This window comes from Podarcis liolepis (genome assembly GCF_965112155.1).
Source record: "Podarcis liolepis genome assembly, chromosome: 1".
NCBI lineage: Eukaryota > Metazoa > Chordata > Lepidosauria > Squamata > Lacertidae > Podarcis > Podarcis liolepis.
In genome coordinates, this window is record NC_139554.1 from 58143397 (window position 1) to 58166184 (window position 22788).

Consider the following 22788-nt stretch of genomic DNA (forward strand, 5'->3'; position numbering starts at 1 on the left):
TTTTACTATTTTTTATACAGATCTTTACAGCTTTGTAATTATAAATTCATGTTAAAGAGGCTTTTCATTTTGAGAAAACTGCTGTTCATTGTTTTTTATCCCCAATATTATGGCAAATTCTTGAATGCATAGGTGACATTTTCATTGCCTCCTGCATGCAGTTGTGTCTCATGCTGTATCTTATTTTGAAAATAAGAGTTTAGAAGGTATTTTGACATGTAGTATAGATTGTAAGTTTGTGCTTGGAGTGGTGATGAGGGGGAGGAGCCAGTACATCTACTATTGAGGTGTTATAGATATGAGCCCCTTCCGATATTTCATATAACCAACCAAATACAGTCAGTGTAGTAAAATAATGGATTCCTCCGCTATTTTAAAGTATGATTAGTGGTAAAAATGAAATTTTGATTGTTAGTATCCTAATCAGACAGTAGCATTTATTGCAAATTAAGCAATGAGGAAGAAGATGTAAAATTAAAATTAAAATTACAAATGTCAAATACCTGGTCCATACTCTGTTTTATATCTAAATAACAACCCTTCCTTGTTCTTTGCCCCTTTTATTTGCTTTGTTTGTTTTTCTCACCAAAAGACAGGACTTGGGTATCTTGTCCACTTCAGCTGGACTGTTGTCAGTGGAATAATTAAAATGTTCACTTTGAGACATGTAGGATTTGGAGATAACAGGATGCTATCAGCGTGAATTGGCCATTCACTATGAAAGTATGACAGATAGTAGTGTCATGGATGATATGTAAAAAATGAATGGATAGTGGGAGTTAACCTTGAATCTGCAGGCGCCATTCATTTTCATATCTGATAGATGGCATTATTCTTTTGTATATCAACATAAAAGTTAAGTGCCATATTCAGGCACAGTTCAGTGTGCTGAAAATAAAATAAGAGGCAGGTGTGTACCCCAAGGTATATATATATTGAGGCGCACCTCTGACCCACCCTTCTCAAGTATGAGCGTTTTATTTGTAGAATAGTTCTTTTCTCTAAAGTAAGCAAAGTTTCATGTGGTTTTCCGCACCAAACTTTAGGGTGCTGAAAATTTCATTGTATGCAATAAATTGTTTCAGAAGCAGAGCTAATGTGAAAAATGCCAGTCAAAATAGATGCCTTCTAATGCAAATTCTCTTCTCCACCTTCTTGGGAGAAATCCTGATAGGACAGAATTCTTCTAATTAAACATTGTTATCCATATGATATCCAGAATCATATTCTCAGATGGACTGTGTGTGCTTGAGTCATATACTGCTTCCTTTGTGCAGTGCTGCGTGCGCCAGTGGCGTAGCGTGGGGGGTGCAGGGGGGCCGGCCGCACTGGGCGCAACATCTGGGGGGGGCGCGCTCGCACTCGCAGCTCTCTGCCCCTACCTGGCTCACTCACTCTCTCTCACTGCAGTGCTGGCTGTGCGAATCCGATCCGAGCTGCTGGGTCGCCGCCCACTGTGGAGGGGGTGGGTGCCAGGCGTGCGGTGCGGAGAGAGAGCGAGGGACTATCTGGGGGAGGGACAGTGCAGCGGCCGCCCAGCGCAGCGCTGAGCGCGGGAGAGAACCACACCAGACCAGACCAGGCAGCAGCAAGAAGAAGCTGGCAGCGACGGCAGGTTAGGGGTTAGGGGGCGCAAATTACTTGCCTTGCCCCGGGTGCTGACAACCCACGCTACGCCGCTGGCGTGCGCACAGAGAATTGCTGGGTTTTCCAACATGTGAACTCACTCTGTGGTGGCGTTTCATTGTGCTATTTTGTTACATAACTCATACTGAATGCTACAGCCAGCCATGGTTTCCAGCACAATGAAAGCAGGTGTGATTCCATCTACATGCATTCTACATGCAGTTTGTATATATTTTCCTACATTAAAGCATGAACTTGTGAAATTCTAAGAGGACCTAAACATTCTCACTTAATGATCTTATGCCCCTGGATTTCTTTCTTTTTTTTAATTGTAAACTTTCTGTATATATAAATAAAAATATTTTGACGACAACCCCCCCTGAAATTCTAATCACACATTCTAAAACTGATGATCTATACTTGAAATACAAGAAATAGTTGATTTTCAAACCCATTATACAATGATATTGTCTTGGTGATGTTTGGGAAGCAGTTAAATGAACTATAATAAGCATTTCCCAAACCTTTTAAAGCCACTCACTTTTTTTGTGTTGTTTTCATTTTACAGTGCCTGATTAATGTCAGCCTCTCAGCTGTTAATGTGTACAACAGTGACACATGCATTTTTATGGAACTATCAATTTAAACATAATTTAATGAGACAGACTAGATAATCTCAGATTATTTTAATCTCATAAATTTCATCTTGGTTTTCCCCAAAATTAAAACCTCTACAACCATAACAAATGGTAAAAATCACCTTTATCTCTTGCATAACACTAGTGTCTGCCATGATCAATTTTGTAGTTCTGCTGCCATTTCAAATAAGGTAAATGCCATTGTATCACTATCATGTCAGTGCTTTCTGATATTGAGGGTTATTGAAAATTGGCAAAAGTTTCAAGAATAAAAAATTCCATAGATCAAGCAGCTGTATGCAGAACAGGACTTCTTCCCCTCCTGCAGCCCCCTGTTTTTTCTTTTAGTGTTTTATGTCATTTTCTGCAGTAGCAAGTGTAATCTAATTTTAATATATTAATATAATTATGATTTTACTCTGTGGATAGTACAAGCCCCCTTTACTTAAGGCAACCAGTAAAAGAAAATAATTGTAAAAAATACATTATTAGAAGTCTCAAAATTCTACAGCTTATAAAATGCCACCTGACATATATGATCTACCTGATAAGGTAACAAATGCACCAAATTTCAAAGTGATTGTATAAAAATTGCCACAGGTACAAAATGGCGAAAGTTGACACACTGACCTCTTCTCCCTATTTTATTTTTTTTTAATAGGCGTATCATTTTGCTTTTCCATTTTATTGAAATCGACTGATGTATTTCATTCAGGCTTGTCAATGAAGGCACACTTTCTCTGGTTTGGCAAAATTTTGAGCAAAAGTTCAAAAGTTGTTAAGGTTTCCTTGGCCCATTAAAGCTATAGGAACAACCTCACAGAGTGTTTGTTGTGGGGGAGGAAGGGAAAGGAGAATGTTAGCCGCTTTGAGACTCCTTAAAGGGAGTGAAAGGCGGGATATCAAATCCAAACTCTTCTTCTTCTTCTTCTGGTGGCAAAGGTATATGGTGCATGCTCAGAGAAAACATTATTGGGTTATCCCAAAGCACCAAGTGTTTTGTTCTGTACTCTGGATCTCTTGCTTCTCCTTCTCTCTCTCAAAATAAAAAAAACACCTTAAGCTTTTTATTTAAAATATTAGCTTTCCTTAAAAGGTGACTGGACACATAGTAAAGCAATGCCAGTGAAACCTTGACTCCCACCTTTCTCCAGGGACTTATGCAATAGTCACATGGCAAGCAGAGGGGAAGGGTGTGTCACAGAATGACAGAGAGCAAATGAACTCATGTTAGATGTTAGAAAAGACATGTTAGTTTTGATATGTATGAAAACAGCAGTTTTTCCCCATTGATTGTGGGTAGGGTAGGGAGTCCAGTTCACATACAGTGTCCTGTCCCAGAAAATACTCTTGGCACCTTATAGATCAGATTAAGCTCTGACAGCAAGCGGCAGAATTTGTGTTTTCTTTTGATACTTCTTTTTTATTTTCTAATTGATATGCATAGATGCTACAATTTGCATCTATACATACCAATTAGCATAAGCAAAAGGGCTAGTGCTCCTCAGATTGATGCTGAAGTGATTTGGGCTCGCCCGCGGAGGCTGATGGACCCTGATAGATTCTGTCAAGCCTTGCGGGACCTTTCTCCCCCTGGCGACTCATTGACTGAGCTTGTTGAGGGCTGGAATACCCAGCTCCTGGCAGCCATCAATGAGATCGCACCTAAGCGCCCTCTGCGACCCCGCAGAAACCGGGCTCCCTGGTTTACTGAGGAGCTCCGGAAAATGAAGCGGGACCTCAGACGGCTAGAGCGAGTATGGCGGGGTGCCCGTGACGGAGCCTCAAGAACATCTTATAGGGTTTTTATGAAAACCTACGAGATGGCAGTGAAGGCCGCTAAGAAGTCCTACTTCTCGGCCTCCATTGCATCCGCTAGCTCTCGCCCGGCACAATTATTTAGTATAATTCGGTTTTTAACGTCCCTCGAAGGACAGCCAAATTTAAATAACAATTTGACACACAGCTGTGAGGCATTTGCGAGCTTTTTTACGGAGAAGGTCCTGTCGCTCCGCCATGACCTCCCTGACAATTTGGATACAATAAAGGAACTAGAGGCCCCTCGACTGTCCTCAGGTCCAGTATTGGACCACTTTGACCGGATATCCCCAGCCGATGTGGACAGACTCCTCCGAGCTGGAAAGCCCACCACTTGTCCTCTCGACCCGTGCCCGTCTTGGCTGATTAGAGCGTGTCCAGACGAGGTGCGGGCCCCCCTGGGGGATATCATCAATTTGTCCCTTGGCACCGGGACATTCCCAGGGGAACTGAAGGAGGCAGTGGTGCGTACGCTCTTAAAGAAAACATCATTAGATCCCTTAGATCTATCCAATTACCGCCCAGTTTCGAATCTTCCATTCCTGGGTAAGGTGATTGAGAGAGCGGTTGCTGAACAGCTTGGTAGGTTTCTGGATGAAACATCGGCTCTGGATCCATTCCAGTCCGGCTTCCGCGGTGGTCATGGGACCGAGACGGCTCTGGTCACCCTAACAGATGATCTCCGCAAGCAGCTGGATCGAGGCGGGTCGGGGCTGCTGATTCTTCTAGACCTGTCAGCAGCCTTTGACATGGTCGATCACAAACTCCTGGACCACCGCCTTGCCGACGTGGGGATCCAGGGCATAGTCCTTCAATGGCTGCACTCGTTTCTCTCTGGTCAGGGACAGAGGATGGCGCTTGGGGGGGAACTGTCATCCCGCCACTCCTTGGTGTGTGGAGTGCCCCAGGGTGTGATACTCTCCCCGATGCTTTTTAACATCTTTATGCGCCCCCTCGCCCAGCTTCTCCGGAGTTTTGGGCTGGGCTGCCATCAGTATGCTGATGACACCCAACTCTATCTGTTGATGGATGGCCATCCTGACTTGGCCCCAGACACACTGATCAGATGCTTGGAAGCTGTGGCTGGATGGTTACGTGGGAGCCGGTTGAAGTTAAATCCTTCGAAGACAGAGGTCCTCTGGCTGGGACAGGACGATATAGGATTGAGGGGACAACTCCCATCTCTTGCGGGGGTGCAATTAGTGCCAGCACCGTCCGTTAAGAGTTTGGGTGTAATCTTTGATACCTCCCTCTCCATGGAGGCGCAGATTGCAGCTATAACAAAGGCGGCATTTTTTCATCTCCGCCAAGCTAAGCAGCTGGCTCCTTACCTCTCTCGCCCTGACCTAGCCACTGTGATCCACATGACGGTTACCTCCAGACTGGATTATTGTAACTCGCTCTACGTGGGGCTGCCCCTGAGACTGACCCAGAAACTCCAGCGGGTGCAGAATGCTGCAGCGAGACTCCTTACAGGGTCTTCGCTGCGGGATCACATTCATCTCGTGCTATACCAGCTGCACTGGCTCCCGGTGGAGTACAGGATCAGGTTTAAGGTGCTGGTTTTAACCTTCAAAGCCCTATACGGCCTAGGACCCTCGTATCTACGGGACCGCCTCTCCTGGTATGCCCCACAGAGGAACTTACGGTCTTCAAATAAAAACATCTTGAAGGTCCCAGGCCTCAGAGAGGTTAGGCTGGCCTCAACTAGAGCCAGGGCTTTTTCGGCTGTGGCTCCAACCTGGTGGAACGCTCTGTCACAAGAGACAAGGGCCCTCCAGGACTTGACATCTTTCCACAGGGCCTGCAAGACAGAGCTGTTCCACCAGGCCTCTGGTCAGGGCGCAGCCTGACTCCCTCTTTTGGCAATCTTTACAATACTTTAGTTTATGGTTGCCATCAATTTTGATTTTAATTAATTCTTATGATGTTTTTATAATGTTGCACTATTTTAGTGTTGTTAGCCGCCCTGAGCCCGGCTTCGGCTGGGGAGGGCGGGATATAAATAAAATTTATTATTATTATTATTATTATTATTATTATTATTATTATTATTATGCTTCCACTACGCCAGTATCTGCAGAGGGAACCGTTGAGTGGATGGGATGTGCAATGCATATTCCTTTAATTACAGATGTGACAGTGTTGTGCGGTAGAGAACATAAAATGAGCCTGTTGGATCAGGCTAATGGCCCATCTAATCCAGCAGCTTGTTCTCACTGTGGTCCACCAAAAGCGGGAAACCTACAAGCAGGACCCAAGCAGAGAGCAATCACTCTGCCCTCCTGCAGTTTCTGGCAGTGGATATGGGGCCTAGGACCTACGTACCTACAAGACGGCCTCTCCTGTTATTCCCCACGGAGGACCTTAAGGTCCAAACATGACAACATTTTGGAGGTCCCAAGCCCCAAGGTGGTTAGATTGGTCTCAACTAGGGCCAGGGCCTCTTCAGTACTGGCCCCGACTTGGTGGAACACTCTGTCACAAGAGGGCCCTGCGGGACTTGACATCTTTCCGCAAGGCCTGCAAGACACAGCTGTTCCTCCTGGCCTTTGTTTTGGATTCAGTCTGACCCTTATGTTTCCCTCCCCTTATGGTTTTGATCTATGAGCTACTTTTAAAATCAGGCTGCATTTTAAATTGCATTTTAACCTGTATTTTAAATTGTCCCCTGCCCCACCCCCCATTATGTTTTTACTGTAATTTTACTGGTGTTAGCTGCTCTGAGCCCAGCTCTGACCAGGGAGGGTGGGGTATAAATAAATTATTATTATTATTATTATTATTATTATTATTATTATTATTATTATTAAGAGAATGGTCCTGGTGAGGGGCAGATGGGGCAGGCAGTCCAAATAGGTACCTAAATGAAATTGATGGTTATAAACTGTGCATTCTGATGTAGAAAGGGCAGTGAGATCTTCAAGCCACCAGGAGCGAGATGGTGGATGTTTGTCCTTCCACCCTTGCAGTATATGTCTCTTAGCCAGCAGAAGGACTCACATAACCCACTATTGTTGCTGATATAATAAGTCTTACTGTTAATGCCATTTTACTAGGGCTTTGTGTTGTTGCTTTCATAGTTTGTTGCTACCATAGGTAAAGGTAAAGGGACCCCTGACCATTAGGTCCAGTCGTGGCCGACCCTGGGGCTGCGGCACTCATCTCGATGGTGGCTGAGGGAGCCGGCATATAGCTTCTGGGTCATGTGGCCAGCATGACTAAGCCACTTCTGGCGAATCAGAGCAGCGCACGGAAACTCCGTTTACCTTCCTGCCGGAGCAGTACCTATTTATCTACTTGCACTTTGACGTGCTTTCAAACTGCTAGGTTGGCAGGAACAGGGACCGAGCAACGGGAGCTCACCCCGTCACGGGGGTTCGAACCGCCAACCTTCTGATTGGCAAGTCCTAGGCTCTGTGGCTTAACCCACAGTGCCACCCATGTCCTTTTGTTACCATAGGAACTATTATTTATTAGCTGTTTTTGTTACATTTGCAAATAAAAAAATAAACCTTTATGTATTACTATAATTTAAAGCATATTGTAGTTAGTTTGTAGTGATACATACATACATGTACTGTATGCATGTATGCATGTATGCATGCATGTAAAAGCCGAATTTTAAAATTCAAATCTAAAGGCAGCACTCTCCTCCATCCCAACAACCAAATGAGAACTCAGCATGTCCAGTAGCCACAGAAAGTTGAAAGCAGTGGGAGTATGTTAACCCACCAGTTGTACATTACATTTGGCACCCCATAATCCTCTTTCCCACTCAATGAAAATACATCTATTTTATTTTTAGCTCACAGTTTCTTGTTCAAAAATATTCTATAAATCATCTTCTGCTGTTACACAGTTTCTTCTCAAGTACTTGTTTGTGTGATATCCTGATATGAGGGGTTATGCAGAGTGCTATATACATGCTAACTGGGAGATGAGAAGTCTTTTATTCCAAAATGTGTACAATACAGAAGTAACCAAGTGTGCCTGTGCCATAGTATACCCACTGAATTCAATTAAAACACAGAACGTCCTCCTCACCTTTGGCAATCTTATTATTCTGCTTCCTGCTTCAGAAATATGTAAAGTGTATGTAGCATTCTTCCACTAAACATTGCCCACAACTCTGGCAACACTGACAACATATCCAATCAAAGATCAGCCCACAGTAGTTTCCTTGGTGACTAGCATACAGCTGTTGAAATGGACTGCAGTGCAAACGCTAGAAAGGGGAAAAGCAAATAAGAAAACAAACCCCTCCCCAACTCTCCTTATTTTCTCAAGTAAATTACTTCAAGACAATCTACAGATATCAATGTTAGTGGTAGCCTTGGGTGTCAATTGCTATGCTTAATATTTTCTATAACTATTACATCTCAGAAGTTGCTCATTGAACTATTCCAACTTTAGGGTTAACAAGAGTTCAAAATTTAAGAACGGGCGCAAATACAGCAGTACATTTTTAGCTATATAATTAAGGTATCTTTTGAAGATGTAAATCTGGTTTCCTTTCAAGTTGAAAATATGTTTTCCCTAAAGGAATGGCATGCTCTTATCTGTGTTTTAACAATAATTTCTCTGAAATCTGCTTACGTTGGAACAAGGAACAGCAGAATGTTGTGTACTTGCTATAAGAGTAGAAAACAAGGGGGGGATATTTGTGAATCACATTGTGGGTCAGTTGCTTAACACATCATGTGACATCAGACTGGATAAATTGGAGTGAGGTGGGGGTGGGGAAAGGATTATGGTAATGTAATTACATGTCTGACATCAATTTTTTAAAAAACCTACTAGGCTGACAATTCCACAATCTGGCTCAATTTCCCCAGACTCCTGGAAGACAATGGAAATGGGACGATCCAGGATTTTAGTGTAGCTATAATTAAACAACAGCATGCCCTTTCCCTCTACCAAAAAATTCAGACAAACTGAAACTCACAAAATGTAGGAGCAGATGGGGGTGGGCAGGGAGGGGAGAGGAAGTTTCATTGTGCAGGCGGAAGTCCTTACATTACACAAATGGGAAAACTATATTGATTATATCCCGAAGACAGGAGTTTATGCTTTTTCTAATTTTGGTTTTATTTCCTGTAAAGATGTGGTTCTTGATTTGTTTTGTTTTCACTCTTTAAGTACTTTTAAAAATGTGATTGTACTTGTGCTGGATGAGAAGTTTATTAAGCCTTTTCCATTGAGGCATTTTTGTTAACAGACTTTTGGAGTCAGTTATCTGAACAAATGCCCCAGATTACTCATCAATATAGATTATCAACCCCCACTTTAGTGATTCTAAATACCTGGTATGGTCAAAATATAAAATGCAAGAATAAATAATTAACTGCTAATCTGCTGATGACAAGACTGTCACACACTTTTGGAAGTACTTGGAAGAAACCAAGGCAGGAATTTGGAATGGGGAAAAAGAGCATGGCTACCAGTTATCTCAGAAACGCTAACCCAAAAAGTCCATTTTGACAGAGAACTGACAAAAAAGAGCACATTTTATCCAGTTTTGTTTAATTTTATTAAATACGTAAATGAGAGAACGGTGGCCCCAAATACACCAGCAAGATACGCAAGCTTGTGGAATTCTTCACATGAGGGAGACTTGATATCTGAATTCAGTGAAACAGTATCTCTGGAACTCTATCCTGCATCTTCATGCTCCTGTGAAAAGAGACGGAATAATTAGAACAGGCAACGATCATTGTTTAATTTTTCTTTGACTTAACTGTGTTGCGATTTTTGAGTTTCTCCCATGTCTTTGTCATGATTTTTTAATGCTGCCCTTTTCCAAAACCCTTAATAAGAAATTATATTTAAAAATATCACACAGCTTCTGAAGTTGCTTTCCATTTTAAGAGAGTTCCCTTATTTCCGTCCCTGCCCCCCTTCATTATCTCTTTGAATTTCCATTTAATGAGAGAGATTGGAAGTACTATGTGCTATGAGTCCAAGAGCTATGTACTATTGTCTCATCCTTTGGATTCTGTGCGTCGCTGTCCCCTCCCCTCCCCTCCCCCTCCCCCCGCTAGTAATATACAGTATCCTGCAAATGCATTTAAAGGAAGTTTGAAATGAACACTGTGGAATGCTTGCTTTATACATGTTAGGTAGCTGAGCAGTACAGCTTCTAACTACATGTTGCGTTTGCTCCCACCCACTTTGAGTACGATAATAGAAGGGTGAGATCATACCTTAGAAATTACTTTGCTGCTGCAACCGATTCCTCCAAAGAGTCAAATAATAATTTTAGAGTTTAGAGGTTTTGTCAGAGTGAATACGGTGAGTGAGTGGGATTTCACCTTAAAGACTGGCCATTATGTGACTCCACACTTTAAAACAAGTGATGGCAAACTCCACTGGACTCAGCTGAGAATTAGCCTGATACTTATGAGCTTTCTTCAAGACCTTTCAGGGAAAAAGCTTGCCTCCCCTGGGAGATCTCTCCTCACTCATATTGTTGGCACGTGTACCGGCATGTGATGTGCATAACCATGTTGCCTTATCACTTTCACACAGCTCCTAAAACTTCCTTCCATCATTTTATTTTTTGCGGGGGAGGGCATGGACTCTAATCAGAACTCACACATAGCTGTGCAAAAGCCTTCAAAGCTGTGTTTTAAAGCTATCCCTGAAGGACAGGGAAGCTCCTGAGCAAAGGAATTGTGCCTCCCCAAACTAAGGTAACACTTAGACATACAGTTCTGTAAATCCTCCACCTAGTCTATAAGAGCCCATACCTCTGCTTTAAGGAGTCATATGGGGTGAGGGAATGCTAAAGTGGACCCCCTTTGTACAGCGAACTCCATTGAGCCTTAAAAACCAACCTTTGGGCTTTTGCCTTGACTGTGGTGAATGTTCAGGCCACGCAGAAGCTGTGATTAGTGCACTCTTGGGTCAAAAATTCAAGGATATTTTACAATAATACTCCCTTTCGTGTGTTATGGCATGTCTCTCAGACATGAATTAATTTACTGCATATTTAATTTTTAAGTATGATTTGGAATTTCTTTTTATACATTTCTGTATAAATATTTATAAAAACAAGTAAGTGTAGTATTTGTAGGAGCCTAAATTAATAAAAGTAAATATTGGGACAACAGCACTGATAAGAGGCAGCAGTCTCTCCCTCCAGTCCCTACCCCATAAAAAGAAAAAAAGTTTAATGGTAATTTATGAAACAAGAGAGCACGTGATTATTTCTCTTGACAATTGAAAGTTTTTATTAAGTATATTCTTTCTTCATTTGGAACAGAAACTCGAGCAGACAGAACAAAGAAATTGTTTAGACACTATACTGTTGGATCATATGACAGCTTTGATGCTTCAAGGTAAGAGATTGCATTTTTTTTTCATACTTGAAATATTTTGTAAGTGTTGGCTTGGTGTTCTGAGTTCAAAAAGGTGTGAGCACCCTCAACTTCCCTTCTGTCTCAAAGCTATTTTTGTTCTATCATGCCTTTCACTAGAACAGAGAGCAGCCAAACACCTTTTGAAAGAAAACAAAGATTTATATACTCTAAATTTTCTTGTTTGGTTGAACCAAGGCACTTGTGTTATCAAGGCACTCTCTTCCCTCACCAGGGCACTAATAGCTTGAGGCCTTGTGGGGCACACTATTGTCATTTCTAGTTGTAAGGTCTGGGGAATATCTTTGGGTGGTCTCTTACTCATGGCCGTTGGATGTTTAAGAAAGTTGCTCCTCTCTAGGAATCCATATGAGGAACAAAAATACAGGCCCTACAGTTCTACTCCCATTGTTTCGCCTTTCATCTCAAGATGCTTCCTTTTTTGTTTTTTCTCTTCTGTCAGTTCCCCTTTTTGGATTTGCATCCTAATGCCAATTGAAATAATTCAATTTCAACAGCAGGGTATGCTTCTTTTGCTGGCATTCTATCAATCTTAGCCTAAGAGGCCCCATTGATTAGTCCCTATTACTTCACATGTGTTTTTTTGGGTTGCAGCAACCACATAATAATAGAAGCAAGAGAAGGTGCTTCAGATTCTGCAACTTGAGTGACACACATGTATTTGAGTAAATTAAATTGAAATTAATAGTGATTGTTTGACAAATTGTAATTTAGCTGAAGTTGTTACTATATGTATTTAGTTGGAGCACAGGACATGCATGTGGCTTATTGCATAATGCAGGTGGGCTGAACAAAGCATTTCTTGTCACATTTTCCTTCAGTGGGTTTTTATTGTACTATAATTGTAGATTTATTTGATTCCCCCTCCTGAAATTGCAGTATACAGTCGTACCTCGAAAGCTGAATGGAATCCATTCTGGAAGTCCGTTTGACTTCCAAAATGTTCGGAAACCAAGGTGCAGCTTCCAATTGGGTCCCGATTGCGCAGACACGCCAGAAACAATAGCGGAAGCTGTGCTGGACGTTGGGCTTCCAAAAAAAGTTTGAAAACCGGAGAACTTACTTCCAGTTTTCGATCGTTCGGGAGCCGGAACGTTCGACTCCCAAGGTGTTCAGGAGCTGAGATACGACTGTACACACATTTTTATAAATAAATATATTAACAGCAACATTTGCACATAGAAGCAAACACTTTAAGACAGTGTTTTCAAAAGCAGACTGTGAAGGCTTTCATGAAACTGGGACTGTAGGCAACTCTGGCAGAAAATAGCAACAAATACATGCACATGGAAACATTTTGAATTGGCTAACACCAGCTTAGAAGGAGTCGTTGTGTGGAAACTCCTCAAGGCTATCAGCTGATTGCATTGGCGGGGGTGCAGACAGAACAAAATATTATGCATTATGAAAGGAATGTAAAACAATACAAATGCTGCTGGGTGTCTAGATATGCTAAGTGTTTGATCATGTCATTGCGTGTAATTTTGGCCACCTCCATCTAGGAAGAGAGACAACAGAAATGGAAAAAATATGCTGAGGGAAAGAGGCAGAAATGTTCAAATATATTGAAAGCCAAAGAAAAGCTTGTCAGGGTAAAATTTCCTATCTTAGAGAAGAGATCCAGATGTCAAAACTAATACAGGCAGCTTTTGCATAATATAATGTTTTCAACAACCTGGATTCTTGTAAGACAATGGCAGGTTTATGCTTCATTGTTACCATTTGTAGTAACAAATCCCTGGGAGCTAGTTATAATTTGCTGCTACCTGGAACTGTTAACTGTGTATTGGAGGGACAGTTTGGACCTATAATATTCCCTCAGATATTTCCAAGCATCACTAAGTTATTACAATCACTGTTTTGAGCTATCAAAACTGCACTATAAAGATCTGGTAATAATAGAAATTCCATGTGGAGCAAATGTGCAGTGTCTGGATTTCAGCCAGTTTATTCACGTACCAATCACCTTATCTGTGGTGCTTCTTAATGTTTGAAAAGAGATACACATTACAATCTGTGATAGGTCTGTGTGACTACTTGAGCAGTCAATTTACCAGCACCAAAGTGGTGAACTTTTATGTGTGGCAAAACAAGTTACCTAGGGGAGTTTCCTAATTGGCAATTTTAGCATTCGGAAGGGGGACTAGAGGGATGATGTTGTTCACAGGCTGTTGGCGTCACCCAAATTTGCTCTCTGACTAGTAGCTGTTGCCTAAAAAGAGCACGCAATTCTGCATTTCATTTGATTTCTTCAAAAATGCACTTGGTGTGCAAACAAAATGTGACACAGGAAGTTGGGAAGCCAATGTTATAAGGCTTTGTTGTTAATTGTCTAGAATCTTGGGGAATAAATTGTACTATATTTCTATTTGAACCCGAGGACCTGTGAATAAGTCATACAGTTTTCTGCTCTTGTTTCCTTAGAGAGATTGTCTTATGTTTCTTTCTAAGTCTTGTCCTTTTTTTTCTTGCATATTATGTTTCTCTTTCCACAGCCTGTTTTGGATAGTTAGTACTTTTGCACATTTTAAAATTAAGGCAATTGAAAAATTGTACAATTGGTATTCCAATGACTGCAGAGAGTTGTACAGCCACTGCTGTTTTTTATAAGATGAGATAATTTAAGGCCTGGTGGAGCATAGAAACTGTCAGTTCTTTGAAACTAAGTTGGGAGGAAGTGTTTTAGTGCTGTTCTATTGTTGGGCTGTATGGAGACCCTGCTCAGTTATAAGGGCAATGCAAAAGACCTTCTTCAAGAGAGGCCTGATGCTCAAGAGAGGTGCAATGCTCAGAACTAGGGTGCTATACAGTTCTGCTATTGACAGCTTGGTAAAGGATTTCAATAGTTTCTGCTGTTTTTCTTTGGCCAGAAGGGGGCAGAGAAAGGACAGCGTATCTTGTGACATGATTGGAGTGGATTGCTAGGACAGGAAGGTGGGAAACATGTAGGGAATTGTACTCACATTTGCCACTGGTGTCATCTTAGGTTGTGTTCACATTCCCAATTACTATGGATTCACTGCATTTCCAGTGCTGGGGTTTTATGCAGCGTTTACACAATGTTATCCAAAATGCATATGTACCTTGCACTTGGTTATAAAATACTACAGTTTGATGCGTTGTTTCTCAAACCAGCTTCACACTGATTGGAGTTCTTAAGCCGTTCCTAATTTGTCTCTAGCCAAGGTGTGAATATTTTTGCATAGGGTAAAAACATATCCATCTCATCAACAACACCTGGTGTGTACACAACCAGAAACCTTTTGAATCTGATGTGAACATCACTTGGTATCATCTTTGTCATTAAATTGTGTCAAAGTGGCTGGGGGGGGGGAATGATGATTTTGTAACACTGTGGTTGATTGGTTGGATGGGTGACAAAAGATGGGAAAAAATGAGTGTGCTACACACCATTTCCAAACGCAGTTCAAAAATGAGTAATGATGAGCTGGCCTGTCTGTAAGTAAAACCACCCCTTACATGTAATCAAGATTTCAGCCATCCTTTTTCCATGTTACCTGGTGGTTTATACAAAAACCAAATGAGATATTGACAAATATCAGTATCTCCTGCCTGGTTAGAAACAACTTTTTCAGAAGTAGATTCTCATTAAGCAGAGAGTGGATGGTGGTGGGTCCAATCATAGCTTTGCTACAAAATTTGGCATTTCACAGCTTTCACTAATTTACCATTTGTACACACCTCATCATTTGGCAGTCCTCTGAGCATGCATATTACTGTAATGAAGAATATGACTGTAATGAAGCATTCTCAATTATGCTTGGATCAGTCTCAGCCTGGGGTACCTGAGGATGTGGACAGAAAGATGTGACTTGTTCATCCTGAAGACAATCTAGGTGAATGTCTAACTGAATCCATTTCCAATCAGTGTTTCCAAGTGCCTCCTTCGAATTTGTGATTTTCACCCTATCCCAAAGTTTGGTATATCATACTTGTTGGATGTGAAGTTGGGACTTAACTCTTCCACCTGGCTCTGTGCCCTGTCTCTCATGAGATTTGTGCTATTTGTAGCATAGGCAGTTGCTAGGGGATGGGAAGAAAAGAGGGGAACCTGGATTTTTGTACTTTTTATATGTGAATATATAAGCTTGTGTACTTTCACACAGACATTACTTTTCAAAAGTGGGGGTCAAAATATAGGCTTAGCTACTATCACTAGTACTGGTATATACAGTGTTTAGAAACTGAGATATGAAAGCTAGGAGCTAAGAGGCACCTTAAACCTACATTATAGGTGCAACAACAGAATGTCTAGGAGTGCTTTTTATAACAAGAATACAAAGCTAAAAACGAATGAACTGCAGCTAAAATATTATTGTTAATTTTTCACATGGTCCTTCCCCTGCCCACCCCCTAATATTCTTAAGAGGGTCTCTTCTCCAGTCTTCAGAGAGTAGCTGGAAGTGAGGAGGAAGAAAAAGGTCCTCCTTTCCTTCCACTCTGCAGTTTTAATCTGAAATCTTAGGCTCAGAACCTGCTCACGCTAATGAAATCCCCTATCGCAAAATGCGCCTAGAACAATGGGAGTTTCAAACACTGACGGTGTGCATGTGTGTGTGTGTGTGTGTGTGTGTGTGTGTAGTTATTACTACTGTCTTTTGTGATTGGACAACTGCTTTTGGATCGGCTGACTGCATTGTTATAAAATGCTACCTGAATGCTCACAATACAACATTATGCTATGACTGAAGAGAGAACTGGTGCTATTTAAATATGGCTTAAAATCTGTTCTCCGTATCTCTTTATGCTCCTTTTCCTAGATTTGGTATTTTATCTGAATTTTCACAATGTTGCTTTTCTTTATATTTTGTGAGATAATATCTGCTCAATTATAATCAGTTGTATTATATGTGATGATCATTTTCTTCAAAGAAAGGATCACCAGTTCATTTCTGTGAACTCGGTTAGAACGCCAGGCTCTAGGACCATTTCCAATGGTCCATAATAAAGTGGCAGTGTAAATCTGGTAATAATGGATATAAATTTGATGAGAGAATTTTCCAATTACAACTCTTATCACTTTGATGTCATGCTTTTACACTCCTGTGCCTGCTTTCAGGAAGTCTAATATGTTCTAGTTCATATCTAGGATAGTCAATCAAGGGACTGGAATTCAGTTCTGGCCAGTGCTTCTTTGGATAGGAGATGATTCAATCTGGACCTAAAGAGACAGTGATTGCACCTCAAGAAACTATCCTTGTGAAGACAAGCAGGTTATAGGCTGGTTTATAATAACCTATTTTGGACAGAAGCTTATTGAGCCCATGTTTGTGGAGCAGTTTCAGCTTTTCCTGAAGTAGAAACCCAGTCAAAAATATTTTACTGATTTAAGACATCCTCCTTTAACTACAGGAAGATAAAATAGGCCAAAAAAATTCACTGGCTAATCTTCAGCTGTGCTGTCCTAAACCAAGTGAACTTCATAAGCAAACTTGATTCTGTTGGCGTTTGTAATCATAGGATCATGTGGTTTGGCCGCATAAGCGTCAATGTATGTATTTGGTGTTTTGATGTTTTTGTTGTTTTTTTAAAAAACCATGCCAGTGTATTTTCTTCTAAAATCAGTAGTGAGTGGACCACAATAACCTCCCTTATGCTTTTAGTAGAAGAAAATTACATCTGGAGATTCAGGAAGGAATTAATAATAATAATAATACCACCCCTCCCCTCTGGCTGGGTTTTCCCAACCACGCTGGGCAGCTTACATTACATATAAAAACATAGTGATACAGGGCTGTCTTCAGATGTCTTCTAAAATTTTGTACCTGATATCTGATGGGAGGGCGTTCCACAGTGCAGGCACCACTGATGAGAAGGCCCTTTGCTTGGTTCCCTGTAACTTCACTTCACTTAGTGAGGGAACTGCCAGAAGACTCTTGGAGGAGGACCTCAGTGTTCGGGCTGAGTGATGGGGGTGGAGATGCTCCTTCAGGTATACTGAGCCAAGGCTATTTAGGGCTTTAAAGGTCAGCACCTTTAAAGTGCTCAGAAACGTACTGGGAGCCAGTGAAGATCCTATTTGATCGGTGTTATATGGTCCCGGCAGCCACACCCAGTCACCACTTTAGCTGCCACATTTTATATCAGTTGGAGTTTCTGAGTCACCTTCAAAGTAGCCCCACATAGAACGCATTGCAGTAGTCCAAGTGGGAGATAACCAGAGCATGCACCACTCTGGTGATACAGTCTGTGGGCAGGTAGTGTCTCAGCCGGTGTACCAGGTGAAGTTGGTAGACAGCAACTTTGGGCACAGAAATGACCTGGGCCTCCATGGACAGCTGTGAGTCCAAAATGACTCCCAGGCTGCGCACCTGGTCCTTCAGGGTCATGCTATCACCACATTGCTGGAGGCTGATAAAGCAACTGCCTATTTAGAAGGGATGTGGTAACTCAAGGCTCAGTAGGAGTCCACCTAGTCCAGTAATGCTTCTGTTCTGACTCATTCCGAACAAGTTACAGGTTGACTGCCTACCTCATTCTTAGCTTAACTATGTGCTTGTTTGGGATTGCTTCCCTGCAGACTGCCAACCCTAAATATTGCTGTTGTCTGTAGGCAGCTAGCAACTAAAATTACAAAGCTGGATTCTGGAATACACACCTACTGACACTTGCCTTAAAGAAACAGTAAGGTGTGTTCATATAAGTAGCATAGCTTCCTTCTTCCTTTTCATTCAATGGAAGTGGAATCTTATTTTCTGCTGTACTTAAGAATTTTATGTCATATACAAGTCTTCATTAAAATGTGTGTGTGCAAATGAATAGTGCATCAGTGTTACACTAGTTTATGCAATATCGTCTTAGTTACCTGGAACAGGAGTAGTTTCTAGGCCATTTCCCTCAACATTCCCTGGTGTTTTTGTTTCTTTAAGAAAGTCTCACATTTAAGAGCTTGCATTGATAAATTGTTTTATCAAATGTTGTTTTTGAAAAAACGGAATGCTTCTCCAATTAGAATGTTTAGTGCTTTATTATCAATCTTGCTTAAAACTGAAAATAGCATATTTTTAACAAGAAAAATGAAAATCCTACTTTAACAGATGCAAAATTCCTCAGGTGTTGGTAAAACCATACCTGTAGTGTTTGCTGTGTGAAAATAAAAGCTTCACTTCCCCCACCCTCAATTTCAGCAATGATTTGCATTCTTTTAATAGACTTCCAAAAACAACCATGACCTCCCCCCCCCAAAAAAAATTACTCTGTTCATATCTATGAGAGTAATAGCATGTGTTTGTAATACTAGCTAGTGTTGCAGTGATATTAAAATACTTTGCTAATACAGAATGGTTTCAGATATCCTTCCAAGCATCTGTGGCAACATGGATCCACTTTCAGCATATGATAGAAAAAAGAGACAATATAAACAGTGTTCACTCTGTCATGTCATCTTTTCTTTTCTATGAGCTCTAGCTGACCAAGCTTGTTTTCAGGTCAGCTGCAGCCTATAAAAAGGAACAGGCTGACACAGTACGGGATTGGGGTTTGTTTCCTCCCCACATCTTATTGCGTGCTGCTCTGTTGGCAGCAACTCTGGTCAACCAGACCCGGGCTGCCACCAATGTCTGAAAGCATCCTTTTATTGCAACCTAAAACTATTCCAAAGTTGTAAGTGATAATGTAGCTTTGACGGTTCTAAATAGTTTAGAGCTAGGGACTGTGTGTCTGGGGGTGGGGGTTGTTTTTAATTCAGGGTTGAATGCACTATTGGTATTCAACAAGTAATTAACATTTCCTTCCTGAATTATTTCAGTGCTACGTTCTATAGTACCAGATTGCTCAACTAGATGATCAGTGCCCAGGGAAATGCAATCAATCAAATGCAGGGTCTATATTAATCTTGAAGTCGTTAATTACTAGAATCATCCACTCATTTTTGAGTTCATTGCAACAGGGGGGAAAGCTATAAATAGACACCTCTCCACAATCCTGTAGTGGTAGAAAATGTTCTTCATGTTACAACATTTACTCTAGAAATCACCTTAAAGCGGAGTTATCTGCAACCTTCAGTTTTCTGCTTCCTACATGGATCGCATAAGATATTAATCTAAATGTGACCTTCCGGGGATGGATGTTTCAAATCCATACCAAAGATCTCTACATTAGTTAGCCAATAGCATACTCCAATTTGTCAGCATTTTGGAAGATATTAGTAATATTGCTTCTCCTGCAACAAGTTTATGATACAATTAAATGGTTTATATAATAATGTTATATATATTCATATTTCATTTCCTGGAGAACTTTATGTACGCTATCCCAGTATGTGGTTTATAGCATCCTTTTGGCTCAGATACTTTAGGTGAAATGTTAGTTGGTACTGCTTTCCCTGTGCCTTAGTTTTGTTGTTTTGCTTTTCCTCTACACTTTATTTTATTGTGTGAATTGTTTTCACACTTTCATACACCACCCTGAAAACTTCTGATAAAATGAAGAAACATTTTAAACCTGTTTCCATAAAACTGGATTTTAATAGAGGTGTACACTGTTAGGTGGAGTCTCCTTTTTTATTCCTACACTTCTTATTTACTTATTATATGTATTTTCAAGGTGGTTTACAGTCAAAAACACAAAGCAATTCGAAGACTATCAGATACTGTCATAGTTCCGACCATAAACGATGTTGACTAGCGATCCGGCGGCGTTATATAAAAACAAAAAACAAAACAAAACACAAAGCAATAAAATTGTTTTAAACTATATTACAATTCCCATTAAAATCACAGATATGGACACATCAAAGCCAAGTCCCCATTACAAAATCCAGAACAGCCTACAGTACTATACCAGCAAAAAGAGAACTATGAGGTAAAAACTTTTTCAACTGTCATTTTTTACTAGCTGCCTAAAAACATTTCAGCGATGGGACCTGACTTGCTTCACTTTGCAAGGCTTTCCACAGGGTGGGCACCACAACCAAAAAAGCCCTGACCATGGTTATCACCAGCCATGCTTCCTGGGGTCAAGGGATCTGGTGTAAAGTTTCAGATAATGATCAAATCATTCAGGGAGAAACATACAAAAGAATGTGATCCTTAAGGTACCCAGGTCACAGGCCGTAGCTCACATCCTCACCATACGTTTAAAGCACTTTTATACCACTTTTACAGTCCTGGAGAATCCTGGGAACTGTAGTTTGTTAACAGTGCTGGGAACTGTAGCTCTGTTTGGTTGTGTGGTATAAGATTGCTTTAAAATTCAGTTTGAAAATAAACCAGTAAAAAAAATGCAGATCATACAAAACAGGAGAGAGAGAGAGAGATTATGCAGCAAAAACATGCTGACCTGTCAGCCACCCGACTGCAGCAGTTTGTACTAGTTGTAGTTTTCAACAGTTTTCTAGGGCAGCCTCACCTAGAACATGTTGCAATAGTCTAATTTGGAGATCTTTAGAGCAGAGGTAGGCAGACTTTGTAGAACTCCAAGATCTACCAGCCAGAACCAAGTGCAAATACAAACCAATCAGTCAGGTGCAAAATACAAATTGAATTAAAGGATAAAGTGAGTGCCACTGAACACCTTCTGAGTCTAGGAATTAGTTTTTTTAGTACAGTGGTACCTCAGAACTCGAATGGCTCTCTTTTCGAATGCTTTTGCTCCCAAACTCCGAAAACCCAGAAGTTCTCCTGTTTTTTAACGTTCCTCAGAACATGAACGTCCAACACGGCTTCCGCTGTGCAAAAACCTAGCTGTCGGCCAGCCGGAAGCCACGCCTCGGAACTCAAACATTTCAGAATTTGAATGGTCTTCCGGAATGGATTACATTCAAGTTCTGAGGTACCAGTGTACCAGAACTGAACTGACCCCACAGTCTTTTCACACAAAAGTCTACTTTTGCTTAACTTCCTTCATAGCAGCAGGATCACTTAAGTGTAAAGCGTAATTTAGTTGTTGTTCCTGTTGTTGAAACAACTGGGTGTCAGAAACCTTTGCCGTGTTTTTGCAAGTCAACCAGAAATCTACCAGTAGATTATGACCTACTTGCTTCCCAGCACTGAATTGGAGCATGGATGACCATGGTTCAGCTTTGTTAGGAAGGGCTGTGGATCATCAACCAACCAAAGCTGAAAAAGGCACCCCTCACTATTGATGCCGTCTACATAATCTAGCAGAATCACTTGAGCAAGAAGTACACTTCAGTAGGAGTGTAACACCACCCAGTACAAGCTGCAAATCCAAACCTGAGTCAACTCACTACCAGTACTTCTGATTTGTCTGGATTAAGTTTTGGTTTCGTCATCCCCATTCAGTCCTTCACAGCAACCAAACAGTGATTTAACCTTTGAACTACTTCCCTAGAATGAGATAAAAATATAGAGTTGGGTATTATCAGCTTATACTGATGATTCTGCAATCCAACTGTCCTCTCTGAGCAGTTTCATGTAGTTGTAGATACCATAGGGGACATGATGGAGCCCTGCAGAATCTTACAGGCCACCAGACATGGGGAAGAGCAATAATCTTCTATCTAGCACCACTTCTGGGTTTTATCTCTCTGGAATGAACGAAGCCACTTTAGCATTGTGACCACAGTTCCCATCCCTTTGTGAAAACCCAGGTAGATAACATGGTCAATGGATCAGTAAACAAGCTCAGAGGTCCAGGAGAATCAACAGGGTCACATGCACCTCATTCAACTTCCTGGGAAATGAGTTGCTGATTAGGGTTTTTAACCACCTGATTGCTGTTGCTTTTGTTTTTGTTTTATTATGTATTTTGTATTCTCATTTTGTATTTTTCTGTTGTGAACCACCCTGGGATCTTTGCATGAAGAACTGTATACAAATTTAATAAATAATAAACGTAATTCATCTCCCAGCCCAGATCATCCACTAAGGCAGTGTGATGTTTGCCCTCCTAGGTGGGTCATAAGGAAGGGGTTAAATGAGTGTGATGTGATTGGCCAGTGGGAACCCAAGGGGAGGAGTTAGAGTTGGGAGTTGGAGAAGGAAGAGGGAGGATAAGTCTGGGTTGGTCGAGTTGTGTTGTGAGAGTGTGAGAGAAACTGATAGGAGTCAGATAGACAGTTGGGATAATCAGTTAGTTATTAGGAAAGGTATAGGCCGGGATAGAAACTAAGATTAAGAAACTGACAAGAAAAATTATCTGAAACCATAAACTTGTTAAGGCTTATAAAATAAACTTGCTTATTTGATTTAATGTTAACAACTGTCTGGACTCTGTGTGTACCCGAGAGAAACGGGTTGGTGGCAGCGGGAAAACAATCACAGTGGTGGCACAGGGATCAATAGACCGTCAAACGTCCGGGGACTCTGTGTGATCGCCACAGGCAGGCATAGGCAAACTCA

General features: G+C 41.2%; 1 protein-coding gene across 8 annotated transcripts in view; it reads left to right on the forward strand.

Annotated features, from left to right (window-relative positions):
* Positions 1-22788, forward strand: part of SHANK2 (SH3 and multiple ankyrin repeat domains 2) — a 330576-nt gene that overhangs the window by 166202 nt on the left and 141586 nt on the right. For all 8 annotated transcript variants that reach the window (XM_083462298.1, XM_083462291.1, XM_083462296.1 and 5 more), the window contains one exon: positions 11350-11425. In XM_083462298.1, coding sequence (XP_083318424.1) covers positions 11350-11425 — 76 coding nt within the window. The remainder of the gene's footprint in view (positions 1-11349; positions 11426-22788) is intronic.